Source organism: Agelaius phoeniceus, chromosome 21, assembly GCF_051311805.1.
Source record: "Agelaius phoeniceus isolate bAgePho1 chromosome 21, bAgePho1.hap1, whole genome shotgun sequence".
NCBI lineage: Eukaryota > Metazoa > Chordata > Aves > Passeriformes > Icteridae > Agelaius > Agelaius phoeniceus.
In genome coordinates this window covers 2,103,208-2,119,231 of record NC_135285.1, presented here as the reverse complement: position 1 = coordinate 2,119,231, position 16,024 = coordinate 2,103,208, and the positions used below count along the sequence as shown (strand labels likewise).

Sequence of the window (16,024 nt, the reverse complement as noted above, 5' to 3'; positions counted from 1 at the left end):
CATCCACCATGGGAAGGGAGCTCTTCTACAATTCCACATCTGGGTTAAAAATCACAGTTCCTCCCCCTGTGTCTGTAACTTCACTCACTAATCCTCAGGGAAAAGGGGGGTAAGGAGTCCCCTTTGCCAGCTGGTGCTATCAGGCTTCCTCAGGTGCTCTCTCCATGCAGGGCTCCATCAGCTCCAAGGAGCACAGGATGGCCCAAGACCCTTCCCTGCTTCACTCAGGAGCCTTTGGGCAGGGACAGCACTGCCAAAGGACACAAAACAAGGATGCAGCAGCAAGGACTGAGCCCAGGGTGTTAAGGAAGCCAAAATTCAGCCATAAATTGGATTTCAAAATGGCCAGGAAGGCAGGAGAGCAGGAGGTAAAACTCCTCTGAAGGTGGAGAAATGCTGTGCGTGACAGCAAACCCTCCCACACAGCATCACCACAGAGAGGATTCAGCACAGCAAATAATTACAGGGCTCCTGTCATAATATCTGCTCTTAAAGGCATTGCCAGTTGAATCCAGGCTGGCTGAAGCAGTTAGAAGGGAGAGAAACGAAGTCACCAGGCTTTGAAGTGGTCACCATTTGGTTATTAAAGACTGGAACCTGCATGCTGTGTCTACCCAAGCACAGTTACCTCCCCCTCCCTGGGATTGCCAAGGTTGCATGAGGGTTTTTCAGATACACCCATAGGATTCAGTTCCATCTTGTTCTCTCTGGTTTGAATACAGTCCTGGCCTGAGAGGATACCAAAAAGGTGAGCAAGTCCCAAACACAGGTTTCTGTTCCTCCATTGAACAAAGCTGTGCTGGTGGAGAAAGGGACAAACTGGCCACACAGGCAGAATTTTCCACACAAATCTAAAGACAGGAATGTGCAAATTCAAGCAATGAATCCTCCTCCAAAGTCACCCATCTCAAAGAAAGCATCCAGGAGTCCCTGCCCTGCAAATCCAACAGCCTGCACAGGACACAGCTCCATGGGATGGAGGATCTCCCTCAGCTCAGCCACACCAGAGTGCTCAGGGTCTGCAAGGGGAGAGAGAGGCGTCCCCTCCATGGGAACCCCCAGCAGGGACCTGCAGAACCCCTCTGGCAGAGCCCAAGAACAAACCCACAAACTCAAATTAGATTGGGTTGTAGCTACTTTTTTCCTTCCCAAGTGATCGGTTCCAGGGCTTGCTGGAAAGGAGCTGAATGTCTCCCTGGAAGAGAGGAGCCCTGCCCAGCAGGGAAGCAGCTGTGGGGTGAGGGTGTCCCAAAAGCTGCTCTGATCCAAAGGCACCAAGTCCCCAGGCCACCAAAGGCTTGGCAAGGCTGAAGAACAGTGCCCTGTGCTGGGGACTCTCCTCAGCCATTGAAAATAGCTCATTTCCCCCATTTTACCCTAAAGCAAGAAGAGGGGGAGGGCTTTATCCTCTGGCTTGGAGCCAGAACCCATGGCACTAAGGAAAGTGTGACTTTTGTCCCTTTGCTGAGCCTTTCCACCATTCTGGGACTGGAAACAGGAGAAGGTTTAAAGCTGGTCCAAACCATTTCAGGGATGAACCTGATTACTCTTCCCAGTGAGGGTGAAATAAAGAATGAGATGATGGATCCAGGCTCCCTAAAATCACACTGTGGAAAAGGGAAGGACAGCAATGACCTGCACTGGGGGACAGCCGGGCCCAGCACCTTGTTACAGACCAAGGACCAGTCCTGCTGTCCCAGGACCTTGGGCCCTGTGCTGGTGAAGCAGCTCCCACCTACACACCTCAGCCTGAAGATGCATTTTTGTTACACCCTGATCACAGATTTTTACAGTTTCCTTTAACTTTCTTGCTTTCAACTTGGCTTCTCCAAAAAACTATTTCCCAGTTCTTCCACGAAACGTGCTTTTAAATAAAACTTGATCATTTTTCTCTGAACTAAAACCCCTTGTCATGGTGACAGATACATCACTGGCATCAGTTAAAAATGTGAAAGAGAAAATCCTCATCCACCACTGAGAAACAAGCAGCACCACTGAATCCTGACACAACCATGGTCCTCCACAACACGAGTCTTTGTTCTCACAATCATCTCCAAAACAATATTCTGACAACATCCTTCCCTATATAGATTTATATTGCTATATCTCTATCATTTCCCTCACGCCCATCAAAATGAAGTTATAATTAACCCATCATCAATAGAAATTACAATGATTTTGAAACAGCAAGAAACAATCTATTTGCATTTGGTAGCTAATTATTCCCCCTACGCACACAGCCACCAATGTTCCCTAAAACCATCCACAGAACAGACAGTCTGTGCTAGCCAGAGCTTCTGGAAAGGAGGGGAAAAGGAGGGACTAAGCAAAAAAACCTCAACGTTGGGGTGGCAAAATTTTCTTCAAATCTGCAGCATCTCGAGCTCAGCCAAGTCTGTAACAGAACTGCCCTTGTGAACTCATCCAGCAGTGTTAGAATCCACCTGGGTATCACATGGAAGCTGACAGCAACCTCAGGACGAACCTAGTGGGAGCCACTGACATTTGCTAAATTATTGAATTATTATTCCCTTCTTCACACCACTCCAAGGAAACACGAAGCCATTTTCCAATAAAAGCTGTTGGACATAAATTTCACGCCAGGAGTGCTCCCAGAGCCAGGCAATCCCTGGATCTGCAGTTGCACCTGGGATTATCCCCTCCTCAGGGAGGAAGGGTGTGCCCTCCTTGCAGCCACACGAGTCCTGGGGGATGCCCAGAGGTGACCTGCAGCCCCTCCAGCTCCCACTCACCAGGTACAGAACAGCACAATGCCCTGCCCCACCCCCGCCCCCACGGCAGGCAGGTTTTGCTGACACATCACCTCCATTTCCTCAGCATCCCCAAGGATTACAGCGATGCTTGTAAGAGGTAAAGGCACCAGCCGTGGTCAGGGAGCACTGACTCCAGCAGCTCCAGCAGCCTGACAGAAATCAAGCCAGCCAGGCATTTCTGCTTGATGTCCTGGGAGCCCCAGGTTGGCCCTCCATGGCTTGGGCTGCGTTCAGAGGAAGCTGACAAAAGCTCCAGGGATGGTAAATCACATCCTCCTTCACCCACGCTTCTGGAGGCGAGTAGAGAAAACACTCTTCGCTCATTAGGAACCATCCGAGGTTTCCCTTCATCTGGGATGTCCCCACAAAGCAGGGATTGGGGAGGAAGGGGCTCAGTTTCACCTTGACACAATCCCTGTGCCTGCAACACTTACCTGGCTGCCAAGGCATCCCTCCTCACCACGCCGAGAGTCATCAGCCTTCAAAGCAAAGCCAAAATAGCTCAAGGATTGTTTTCCTTCCCCCATCTGACACGGGATTGCAGCTCCTCAGGCATGGGGAGGAGGGGGAGCAAAATAATAGTAATAAACAAAAGCAAAAGCCTAGTCTTCTGTAGGCAAAGCTAATCCTGTCACACATTTTCTTCCCAACAGAAGCATGATAGATCGAGTCCCACTGGGTTCTGCTCACAACTAAACAGGACGAGGTGTTTGCAGCTCCCTTCTGCCAACACAGCTCAACGAGCAGCAAGGCCTCACCTCCTCTAATCATTTCACTCAACACCAAGCCACCCTGGTGCTCTACCCCAGCTCTAGAAAGCCAGCCCGAGCCTCAGGATGGCCTTGCACGGAAATAGGATTACTTTGGCCTGGAGGAAAAAAAGAAACCACAACATGAAGGTCACCCATAAAATCATTACACAGCTCCCTCTTCCCCGGCTCATAGAGAAAAAACCTTTCTCAAACCCTCAACCTGAAAGGAGAAACACAAAAAGATATGTACATTAATGCCATATACCTCCGTCAATTTTTTTCCTCGTGTCTTTAGAGCAGTTGTTTACTGCAGCCAACTGCAGAGAAATTACAGTAGCTTAACTCTCCAACTCCCTCTAAAGGATTAATCTTCCAGTGAGCATGCTCACGCGGGAGCTTTTTCAGCACTTGCATCCATTTCATGAGTGAGGGCTGCTGCACACATGAGGAAATGCCATTTCAGGGCTCCAGGCAGAGCGAGCAGCCCACAAACCAAGGGCTAAAGCCCTTCCCAGGGCTCCACAAAGGAGCTCTGCCCAAGCCTCCAGCTCCAAGGAGGTTCAAAGATTTCAGGTCCATGGCCCCTTTCAGGAAGGAGGGGGGCGGTGGTTTCCCTGCGACACTGTTTGAAATGTCTGACCTTGGCTTTTCTCTACAGCCTGGTGGACAGTTCACCCACTGAATCTGGAGTCAAAAATAGCTTCTTCTCACTGGCACATTTTTCCTTTTGCATCACTTGTTGGCTCATCTTCGCTTCTCAGAAAAAATCAGGAAGATAATTTGGGGTGCAGGGAGGGGGAGGGGAGGGGAAACATTCTAATAAAAAGGAACAGCTTTAAAAATCTAGTTCTCAACTCTGCATCACAGTTGGTAACAGATCCTGAGACACATTTAACTCCACAGATTAAGGACCCATGCAAATGAGGATTTGCTGGTAGACAACAAATCCAGTATCTAAACAAGGCTGTTCAAGTAATCTTGTCCATTCTCTCCTAGACCACTATAGATTAAACTGCTCTATTTGAGATATTTCTCCCTCACCTCAAAGGATGACCCTCAATTCAAAGCCTTCCTGGTGAAAATAAAGCTCCAACATTAAGGACAAATACACTGCAGAAATAGTTTCTTCCATTTTCATCTTCTCATATTCCAGGGTTCTGCCCTTCCCCTTCCCATTTATCTATTTTATGTCCTGTTGCTTAATTGCTCTTTGTAGCTGAAAGAGATCCAAGCCTCCCCCTCCCCCCAAAGGCTCTTATTTCAAGTTTTAAACCCAGCTTGAGTCTAGGACATGCAGAAACCAGACTGCAACCCCTGAGTCCAGGGAAAATCACAACCCCTGAGCCCAAGGAGAAAAATCCCAGAGGGGGCTGCAGCCCAAGGTCTGAGCTCACTTCCCAGACCCAGCTCCAGGCTTCAGCCCAGCCATTACAACCACCTAAACATGTACTTATTTTTCGAAAAGTCTTGAGTGTCTTTGATGCCATGAAGCCCCTTTAATGTTTTAAGCCCCAGAAGTGAATCCACAAAAAGGCAGGATGCCAGGAGAGTGTTAAAGAAGGGCTATGGCTGCGTTTGACAATGCTCGCTCACCATAGCGACCGTGCCCGCTAGAAATGATAAAACCTATGGTGACACTGGATATTTTGCTCTGTTGCCACCTAAATAGAATCACCCCCAGAAAGGGAATCTCTGTTACCATGCATTAAAATAGAGGCTTTGTTTTATTTATAAAGTATCCAAACTGGTTGGTTTGGATGTGTCAGAGCACAGGCTGCTCAGCCACCCCTCCCTGCTCCATCCTTCAGGGACTTAATGACTGATGGCAGCACTTCATCCTCCCCTCGCCTCCCACAGATCTCAGGTGCTGCTGAGCCTGCCCCAGCTCCTCCAGGGAAGGTCTGGAGCCAGGTGGGATCTGACCCTGAAAACCCCAGCAAAGAAAACCCCAGACTTTGGAGAAGGCAGAGGTGAAAAAGCCTCGACGGAGGAAGATCGTGTCCCGCTCTTCCTCCTCCACAGCAGGATTACACCCACACATGAAGGTGGGATAGCAGCTATGGAGTTATCCTGACCTGTCATTCCTCATTTGGAAACCAGTCATACTCCCTGAGAGTTTAGACTTTGAAGATTGACTACTATTGATTCTTCTGCAAGCAAACAGCCCAAGCTGGCAATCAGTCAATAATAAGCAATTACTCGACAGCCTCTTATCTGCAGATGCCAGCCCAGACAGCTCGATTTGTGGAGGCAGCAGGTCAATAAATCAAAGCTGTTCTCAAATTTTAAAATATCATCATTTAAAAACCCACCCAGCCTTCAAACTGGCTGGAAGAGCAGCCAGGTCAGGGGGATTCCTGCAGAACAGTGTGGTGGCTATCACTAATTTACAGCTCAGGAGATAGAAGGTGATGTGCTGAAATCCACCCCTGCCACTCCTCACCTCTCAGGAGTAGCATGAGTGGCAGCTGGATGAAGATGATGAGAGGGAGAGGAGGAAGCAAAACCCTTCTCCTTCAAACAATGACTTGTAGGGAAAAAGCAGCCTTCCCAAAGCACTGCCCAGTCCCTGGGACACACCTTGCTGCTCACCAGGAGCCTCAAACCCCAACAAAAACATGTTTAACACCCCCAAGAGAGCAAATTAACAACACCTCTCTTATCCCCCTGCTGTGACCTCTGTACCCTGGGTGTACAATTAATCATTTCATCCCAGGAAATGCACTTCCTCACCTTTTCATGGCCTAAACATGAGACAAGCACAGGAGCCAAAGGCTCCTCATGAGCATTTCAGTGTGACCCAGAGGCAACACTTTCAACCCAGCAGTGCCAACAGTGCAACAAAGAAAACCAGCTGAAAACCCAGGGAGGCATTTCATGCCCTCAGTGCAGGCTCCCTTTACAGGCTCATCTATATGAAAAGAGATAAAAATTGCCCATTTAATTTGCAGAAGATTGAGCATGCAGCTGGAATGCCAGCCCAGTGCAATGACAATATCATCTATCTATCTATCTATCTATCTATCTATCTATCTATCTATCTATCTATCTATCACTGCAAGGGCAAACACAATCTTCTGTCTAGCTCTGTAGACTCTAGAAACTTCCCTGTTTGTCCATGGGTTCTTGCACAAGTCATAGCAACAGCCCAAAAGGACCAAAAGAACAGCACCACTTCAATAATCCTGCTGGTGCTGCTGAGGAGGGTGGTGGCCTGCAGGATGCTCTGTCCTCCACATCAGGAGTTCACCAGGGACACAGGAGGATGTAACCAAGACACCCAAAAGCTGCCCAAGCACTGGAAATCCAAGCCCCTTGGAGCCTGTGAGGCTTCCAGTGCTACAGAAATGTCCCAGATTCATCACATTTGGGGCAGCTCCACCACCACACCACAGTGATCCCATCTAGGCTGGCTGCCAGGGGTCCAAAAAGTGCAAAGCACCCAAGAGAGGAAAAGGAATGACTTGGGAATATCCTACCATTGGTCCCAGGAAGGGAAGTGTTTGATAATGATGACCAAATCTTGCAGACTGAGTATCTACAACCATACCAGCTTGAAAAAACAAGATTTTGAGCCTAAAATCTAAATAAAAAGGGATGACCCAATGGAAACACAATCAATCCCATAGCTGGTACTCACTCTTCACACTCTACTTGCCACAAAATTCAGGTGTCTGAAGATACATTCTAAATAATCACAGTCTTCAACACTTTTCAGTGGTCTGGGAGGGAAGGTTGGGTGAAAGGCAGCAGGTAATGGATTATTTCAACTTTACTTGGCAGCTGGGACAGAACTTCTTGAGGAGCCTACTGAGGTTTTCCCTTCCATCTACACAGGGTGCACTCAGGTCCTTGCAGCAGTGGCTGGGCCAGCAGGAAGCTGTGGGAAGCTGTGCCCAAAATCTCAAAAAGATTTCTTCTCTTCTTACCCACAGAGCACCTACAGGTGGCTTTTACACTGCCAGCCTTGTCTGCAGCACAGTGGCAAAGCATGGGAGAGCACTCAGGAGGAAAAAAAAGGTGTTAAATGCATCTTCCTGTATCACTCTCACCATATATAGAGAAGCTACAAAATGCCAGAGCAGCTGACAGGATCCCACAAACCGCAGTGCAGAGCACCAGAGGCTCCTGAGTTCTGCAGGAAAGGTTTTCTGATATAAAAATGGACCCTTTTCCATCCCCCTCCAGAAGTGCAGATGGCCAGCAGGTCAGTGGATCCGTGCTGTAAGGACAGTCCAGTGGCAGCCCAGCTCTGGGGAGGAGCCTGCAAAGCTGCTGGAGTTGCTGGGCATGGAAAACATTTTTTATTTGCTCAGGAAGGAGCTGCCTGCCATGGGCCTGGCTCCCACAGCCCCTCTCCAACCAGTGCTGACCTACCCCACACAAGGAAAATAACACAGCAACTTTACAACTACAGCTGTGGCAGCAACACAAAACTCTTTCTCACCTTTTATGACAAAAGCAATGCCAGTTGCAAGACAATAAGACATCACAACCTGCCATTCATCCTCCCATCTCAAGGCACAGCCATTCCATACAAAAGCTGGAGATCACCTGTCGTGCTCTGCTTCCTTCTTTCAAATGCAGCATTGTGTTAGCACCAGGATCCCGCTGCTTTGGGGCTGCAAGTGTTGCTAGAGCAACAAAAATGCTGGAAAGTAGAGCAGAGAACAAAAGGACTCCAGAGCCCCACGGAGGATGGGATCAAGGAGACAGTAACAATGTAAAATGGGACCAGGAGACCTCCCTCAGAGCAGGGAACTGCCATCTCCCATCCTCTGCTGGGCAGAATGATAATTTAGCAAGTAGATCATCCCAGTAAGGAATTCCAGAAGCTCAGCCCCATGTCTGCTTCTCCTCAGGAGCCCCATGACTGACCAGAGCCCTGCTCCCCTCCATATCCATCCTTTCATGCCCAGCACAAGGCTGCCATTCCCAGCTGACTTTGCAGGAATTAGGGATGTGTTTTTCTGTAAAGGCAGAGTAAATCCCTGCTTGCATGTCCAGCAGGTCATCCTTGCAGCAGGAGATGTGGTCAGAATTACCCTCACTGGACAAATCCAAGTTAGGTGACATTCCAGCAGCTCACTGAGACCAGGGGATCCCACTGCACCTTACAGGGCTTAGCAGAGGGGCCCTTGCTGTAAGGAACATGGATGCTTTAGGAAATAATCCTCAAAGCAGACTGGTTCAGGGATCCCCTTTGTCCCTTCAGGCATGTTCAGCACAGGGTGTGGGGAGAGTGTCCTGGCTGGAATTGTCACCCCTGGAGCTGGGCAGGGACAGACAGCAAGCACCAGGCTGCTGTGTGATGGAACCCACTGCCAAAATCCATCCTTGGAGGGTTGTGTCTGCTGCAGCAGGCTGTCTGCAGCCCAATCCTAACCCTGGAGAACTCTGCAAGAGCTCAGAAGATCCTCCACACACACTTGGATTCCTTTGCACCACACTGGTCACAAGGACGTGGCTAACTCTGATGTGTAGCCCATGATAAAAAACACAGTTTAAAGGCAACCTTTGTTATGTAACAAACACTGTCCCTCTGTGCCTGGTCTTCCTCTTACCTGGCCTTAACCCTGGCTCTGCCAACAGCTTCCAGAAGGCTCTGAGAGGAAAGGGAGCTCCTTGCAGGAGCCACATTTGCTACATGAGAGCACAAACCACTCACACAAACTAAGCAGCAGCAGCAGGAGAAGTCCTGGAGGTGTCTGGCTTGAAGAGTAAAAGCAAAAAAAAAAAATTTTTTCAAAGCTTAAGCAAATCCTTCATGGGTGAAGCTGATGAAGACACAAAAATCCTCAGGGTGGATTATGAAAATGAGCAAAGGAAGGACCAGCTCCAGGGAAGTGAGGCTCAAAGCCTGGCTCAGAGCTGGTCTCAGCTCCTTGTGACCACCTGCACAGGTTAAAGACCAAGCAGCAAAGAGGATGAACAGTATTTATTCCCCCCTCTGGATTAAAATTCAGAGGTGGAGATGTCCCATGAACTGTGAGGATGCCAGCAGCAGAGCCTGCCTGTTCTGGGAACACAGGGCCAAGGTTGCTCAGGGAGCCTCCACACCTGAGGAAACCTGAAGGGTTTGCTGCAGCCTGACCCAAGGCCCTGCTACCCATGGCTGTGCTGTGAGCTTCCAAACCAGCCCAGTGCCAATGCTCAGGTGCCTCCTTGTGCCTGCTCACAGCTCTGGGGAATCTCTGTCCCCTCTGAGCTCTGCTGAGCAATGCACCTGGCCCATGGCACACAGAGCAGAGCACTGGGATGTGCTCCAGCCTCACCTCAGCTGGCACCTCCAGCCCAGCTCCCCAATTCCAAAATAGCTTCTTCCCCATTTGACCCATTACAACAAAAACCACAGAAAAATACAAAAATTCCCACAGGCAGAATGACAAATGCTGGAACTGTATAATGTAAAAAAAGAAGTCAATTAATCCAAGGACCTGAAGACTGGTCCAACCACAATTTTGGCATCTTTTTAGTCATTCCTGATAAAGGCACCTCTATACATGACAGTTCTGTTGTGACAGGTCAAAGTTAGACCAACAGAAATGCTCTCCTGCCTGAATGTGCTGATACCCACACAGCTGTGCCCCAAAACTCCCCACACAGAGCTTCAGCCTGGGTATCATCATCATACAAACACAATCTTCATTAACAGTCATTGCTTTCAGCATGCAAAGGAGCTGCCATGATCATCCTGTCAACTATTTCTACAAATCCAATGGATAAACCTGTAACTGAGGGGAAAACACATCACATCTGCTTCTTGCTGCTCTGCTGAGGAGGGCTGGGAGGAGCCCAGGAGCCCATCCAAAATGATCTTTATGCCATGGAAGCAGCTCACTCACTCAGGAAGGCTAATTTTGCCAGCAAAAGCTGCAGCCACATTCAAGCCATCCAAGACACCCACACAGCATTCCTGGATGGAGGCAAGGCTCACACCTGCCCACACAGCCAGGGCCTGGACCTGCAGCCTGCTCCAGTGTCTGTGCCCCTGTGTCACCACAAACAGCTCTCCCTGCAGTGCTGAATGCTCTGGAACAGTATTACTGTCATAATTAGTAATTACTGCTCTGATGCATTAATGTTTGCAAGTCCCAAACCCCCCAGTCTGGCCTTGTTGGGTAATTCCAGAGCAGAGCCCTCAGCAGCACTGCCCTGCTCCTCTTCCTGCTGCTTTGGCTCTGCCCTGGACCATGGGCTATTCCCCCATGGAACTGTGTTCATATAAACAACCCATGCCCCAGGGAGATCCCTCATCACACCCCTGGGGGCTCTCAGGGCAAGGAAAGGGATTCTAATCTGATTTTGGGCACCATACCCCTGGAGAAGTTGCTGCAGTCACATCAGCAGCTCAGAGCATGCACTAGAAAAGATAGAGATGTTAACTGCTCCCCCCAGCAGCTGCCCAGCCCAGCAGGCAGGGAGGTGATACAGCCTCCTGTGGGGAGGGACAGATGTGCCCAGTGCCACAGCACAGCTGGGGAGCTCAGGGGAGGGGACACAGCACCCAGATAATGGCAGTGGCTACAGGGGATTAGCTCTGAAACTCAGCTTGGGAAAACTCACTGCTCAACTCACATGGAGATTAACAAACATTCTGATTCAAGAATTCCCACAGAAAGAAATGGGTCTGATGAGCCACTGTGGTCCTTCCAGCCTGCTTGATCCAGTGATTCTGTGGTTGCCCATTTTCCTGGGAATTCCCCTGCAGAGGTGGCCTGTGTCTCTCAGTCCCCAGGCAGCAAGGGAACAACAATCTGTTGGGACACCCAGGAGCAGGGAATGTCTGGCAGAGGCAGGAAACCCTCTCTTTCCTCCTCCTTTCCTCCCTGGGTGATGTGACACACAGGGATATTTCCAGTTAGCACAACTCTCCATTGGCCAACCCTTCACACAGTTCTGATAATGCAGTGAGAAAACAATCCTGGCTGATTTTCCTTCCATGCAATTTCACTTCTAGTACTGAATATAACACACTCCTTCCCACTCCTGTGCCCAGAGCCAAACAAAGCTGATCTGCTGGAGAGGGAGGTTTAAGTAGGATTTAAGATCTGCCTTGAGCTCCTGGTGGCAGCCCACGATGGAGTGGATCCTACCCAGGCTGAGAAACCACATCAGTTTGTCACATGTGGAATAAAAGAAAGCATTGAGAATTTGTGCCAAAAAACTCAGGGCTTTTTCTCATTCAAAAAAAAATAAAATTAAAAAGTAAAACAGCTGAACTAACCAAGAGAGCAGAGTTTTTCCCAGGGTTTCTGCAAGGCCAGATGCAGGCTGTGGCTGGGAGGATCCTGCACTGGGGCACAGCAGGGCAGGGGATGCTGGTGGGGGGACCCAGCCCTTGGGATTCCCTCCCTGCTTCCTGCACCTCCCTGCCCTCTGAAACCAGGCCTGAACCTCCAGCTGCAGCTGCTGTGCCCTTGCAAGTGTAAAAAACCCAAACACAACAGAACTGAAAGGAAAGGTCACCGAGGTGACTCTTTCAATTTTGCTTTAGAAAAGTCCTTGACAGGTTGTCAAGGTGGATTTGTTTATTAAAAGTGTCTTTTTCCTAGCAAGGAGCACAGAATGTCTGTACAATAGATGTCATAATTGCCCAGGTTTGTTAATAATTGCATCAGTTGGAACAGGATGCATTAGCCTAATTTAAGAACAAAATAAGAACATATGAAAGATCACAGGTCCCATTTTCAAGGTGAATCCATGGCTGCTAGCACAAGTCCAGAGAGGATGAGCTGGACCTTCAGAGTCCCACTGGCTTTGATCACAAATAGTTCATACTTTACAAAGGGCTTCTGGAAGTTTTCTATTCCCTTCATCAGGCCTGGCCAGATGTCAAGGAATAAAGCCAAAACCCAGAGCATATAAAATAGTGACCCTTATGTAACTCACCATCTCTTACCTAATGAAGATAATCTCTACATTTAAAAATTAACATTCAGCACTTCTTCAACAATTCCAGTTAAAGGCTTCCAACACCAAGTCAAGCCTTTGAACTTTGGGGAGAAAATTACCTCTGTTTTACAGCTGGGAAAAGCACCACAGGCAGCAAAACCTCAACCAGCCTTGCCTGGACACTTCTTTAACTTCTTTTGTTTAAGCTGCTGCCTGCCCCATTGCCTGGTACACTGCAGGGAGGCTGCTCTCACTGCAGCTGATGGCAAATCCCTCCCTGACTTCTGTAGGTTTGGATCAGGTCCCAAAACTCTTTTTAATATAATATTCCAGTCTGGGTAATCTTCTGTCTTATGGAGGGTCAATGCTGCAAATTCTGCTTGCACTTAAGTCCCATTGTCTGTCTGCACTAATTCTGCACAGACAGCATTTCCTCAGGCCCCTGCTCAGACAGCAGCACACTCACCAGCCAGGCAGCTGCTAAGAGAGAAAAAAGAAAGCCAAAGCCATAGATTCACCTTTCCTTAACACTCAACCACACAGTCCAAGCCTCATTTCACACATGGGACCACGCTGCAGGAACCCTGGGACACAAACTCCGAGCTTACAAAGCATCCTCCACACTTAGAGGGCAATAAAAATTAGCTTAATTAATAATACATGGGCAAGGAAATGTTAACGAGCACCCAGCAGGGGGGCAGGGAGTGCTGTCTAATCTCCTTGTGGGGACTGCTTGCTTTGGCAGGGATCAGCAGCTGCATCAGCATCACCATGGGGCAGGGAGGGCTCTGAGTCACCGGGACACACCAGGGAACATTCACATCTCTCTGTAGAGCAGACACTGTTGCATCGGGAGTTACTCTTGGCAGCCCCACTCCAACTTCCACTTGAGGAGCTTTGGTCATTTAAAGAAGAGTTTTGGCTATCCTGGGCAGGCAGAGTATAAACACACACGGACACAGGGCCTCCTCCTCCTCCTGCAGCTCTTTGGCCACGTCTGCAAATTCTGCAGCTCTGCCCACGCCAGCCTCGAGCTGCTGGGTCACGAGTGAGGGGAACCAGACCAAAGCTCCTGCTCTTGGGGAATATCCAAGCTGTGTCCTTAGGGCTTGCCCACCCTAAAGAGGCACAGGGTGCTGAGGCTCATCCCAAGGCAGACAATGGAAATCCCCCCTCCCAGCTGGTTCTCCTCCCTGTCACAGGAGGAGACTGGGAGCCCCACAGGTGCCAGCCCGGGGCTCCCAGCCCCCAGGCAGCCCTGGGGCTCATCCCCTGCAGGGCTGTGCAGTGTGGGGAGGAGGTTCCCTGCAGCCAATGGAGCAGCTCCTGCCTTTCATGGGAAGCATGGCTGGGAACAAAGGCCCGGTGGAGAAAGGCAAACTGGCTGGGGAAACTTGCCAGCACTGGCCAAGGCCCAGAGCTGAGAGATGAGCCTCATTCCTCATCACCTCCTGCCCTTCTCCTCCTCCTCTCCTCCTGTGACAGCCCTGGGGTCACACCGGGTCAGTACCTGAGCCACTGGGGATGGGGATGGGATGGGGATGGGATGGGATGAGGATGGGGATGGGGATGGGATGGGGACAATCCATGTGTCCCATGTCACTGATGCAGCCTCAAACCCCAATTCCAGCCCACACATGAGCCACAATCCCAGCAGCAACAGCCACACAACGTGCACGTCCTCCCTGCACAAAGCACCAGCATCTGCAGAAGGAGGGAAAATTTGGGGCTGCTGTCAGCCAGGGGCAGGAGATAAATGATGTCTATAAAGCAGCCTCTGTGAGGGCAGTCTGGAAGGCTGAGAAAACATCAAACCAGTAAGGTTTTAATAAAAGCCATAAATGATTAATACCAACATGCTCTTATGAAAGGCAAACTCCTAGAAACACAAGAACATAACCAGATCACCAGCACAAAGGGCACATTCTACAGGGAAGGAAACAACAAAACTCACAATAAAAACCCAGAAGAAGTGCGAGATAGGCATGGAGCTCACTGTGTGTGGCAGAAATCTTTTAAAAATCTTGAGAAAAACCCATGAGAAATACAACTTGCAGCTCCTAGAAACCAGAGTGGAAATAAAAGACAGAATATGATCCCCCCTCGCTGGCCTTTCCCAACGCTGCACGCCGGCAGCTCCTGGCGCTGTGAATTCCCAAATTCAAAGCAGGCAGAGCTGCAGTTTGTCTGTCTGCTCACTGGTGGCACCTCCCTGCTGCAGGGGGATGTCACTAAAGGACAGGCAGGACCTTCACCTCACCTCTCCACACATGCTCCTGGAGCTACAGGAGCTGGCACTACAGCAAGAGGAAATATTGCAGCTCACCCAGGGCCATCTTTAAAGGAACAGTCCTTGTTTGTCCTCAGAGTGTGGCAAAAAGGATTAAATATTCCAGATGTCACCTCCAGGCCCGACAGGACACCTTACAAACAATCACCTTTGCATATTAAGAAGGCATTAAAGCACCAATCTGAATCCAGCCCAGCACAACTAAAGAACACCCTTCCTAATCCAAAGAACAAAGGGATTTCAAATGTATGGGACTCACAGACCCTTAACACTTAAAACACAGAGCCAACAAAAGCCATTACAAACAAGTTTGCAATTAAAAGCACCTCATGTCTTGGTTATCAGTGCAGCAGTGGTGCTTTTTGCAGAGCCTTCTGGGTGTTGATTTAAGCCATGAAATATTAATGATACTCTTCAATTAATAAAATATTCAGACTCATGTTTCAGATTCTCATAATCTGGAGGTTTATGTGCAAACTGGCAGGATCCTACATGGAACCACACAAACCAGCTCCCAGCCCATTGTTAATGCTTTCATCTCCTAAATACAAATATTCTCTACTTTACACCTCCAAACCCACACTTGACAGGCTGTAAATTTGCTGCCAGCCTCAGTGGACATATGAAATGCATCAAAAAATGAAGATCATTTCCCAGGTCCCAAAAATGCAAGTGACTTCAACAGCCATCTCCTATTTAGTGCAGGTCCCAGTGACCTCCAGGCTGGAGGTGCTGCCCCAAATCAGATCCCAAATGCCCCTCACAAGGCAGGAGGAGCCAAGAGGAGCCTCCAGCACCCTCCATGTGCCTCAAGCAAAACTCACACACAGGGAATGAACTTCAGTCAAAGCAGCCTAAAAATGTGCCTTGGGTGACACCCCAGGAGCTCTTCATTAACTCTCGAGCTAATCAAGAGAGGACAAATTAAACTACAGGGAAGACAAAATAAAATGTACTGAGGGTTTTTCCACCCAGCTGCTCCCACCTGGGCTGAGCCAACCCAGCATCAAACGTGGAGTCAGTCTGGCAATTGGGTAAGGCTTTGGAATCACAGATTTGGGATATTTGCATTCACTGGATGCTGAGGAACACCACGTTTCAGTACCTCCCTCCCAATTCTGCAACAGGCATACTTTCAATTCCCAAATCAGCAGCTGGATGAAGCATGTAATTTTGAAACCCATTAATCCTTTCTAAGTCTTCTACCATGTGCATGTTTAATTTCCCACTTCTTGAAACAATATTATGATTTTTGAGAGAAGCAGAGCTTCTGAATGCTCTGGGTCAGCAGTATGAAACATCCCCAATTCCCA

At 49.1% G+C, this 16,024-nt stretch overlaps 1 protein-coding gene across 7 annotated transcripts in view; it reads right to left on the bottom strand.

Moving 5' to 3' along the window:
- The window catches only part of LOC129128747 (histone-lysine N-methyltransferase EHMT1), a 124,783-nt gene that overhangs the window by 101,014 nt on the left and 7,745 nt on the right, over positions 1-16,024 (bottom strand). For 2 of the 7 annotated variants that reach the window (XM_077188988.1, XM_077188989.1), the window contains exon 1: positions 3,209-3,330. The exons of 2 other annotated variants lie outside the window; for them this stretch is intronic. In XM_077188988.1, coding sequence (XP_077045103.1) covers positions 3,209-3,301 — 93 coding nt within the window. In that variant the 5' untranslated portion in view covers positions 3,302-3,330. Of the gene's footprint in view, positions 1-3,208; positions 3,331-3,791; positions 3,889-16,024 lie in introns of those variants that run through there. 3 more of the 7 variants (XM_077188976.1, XM_077188978.1, XM_077188980.1) reach the window with 2 other exon arrangements.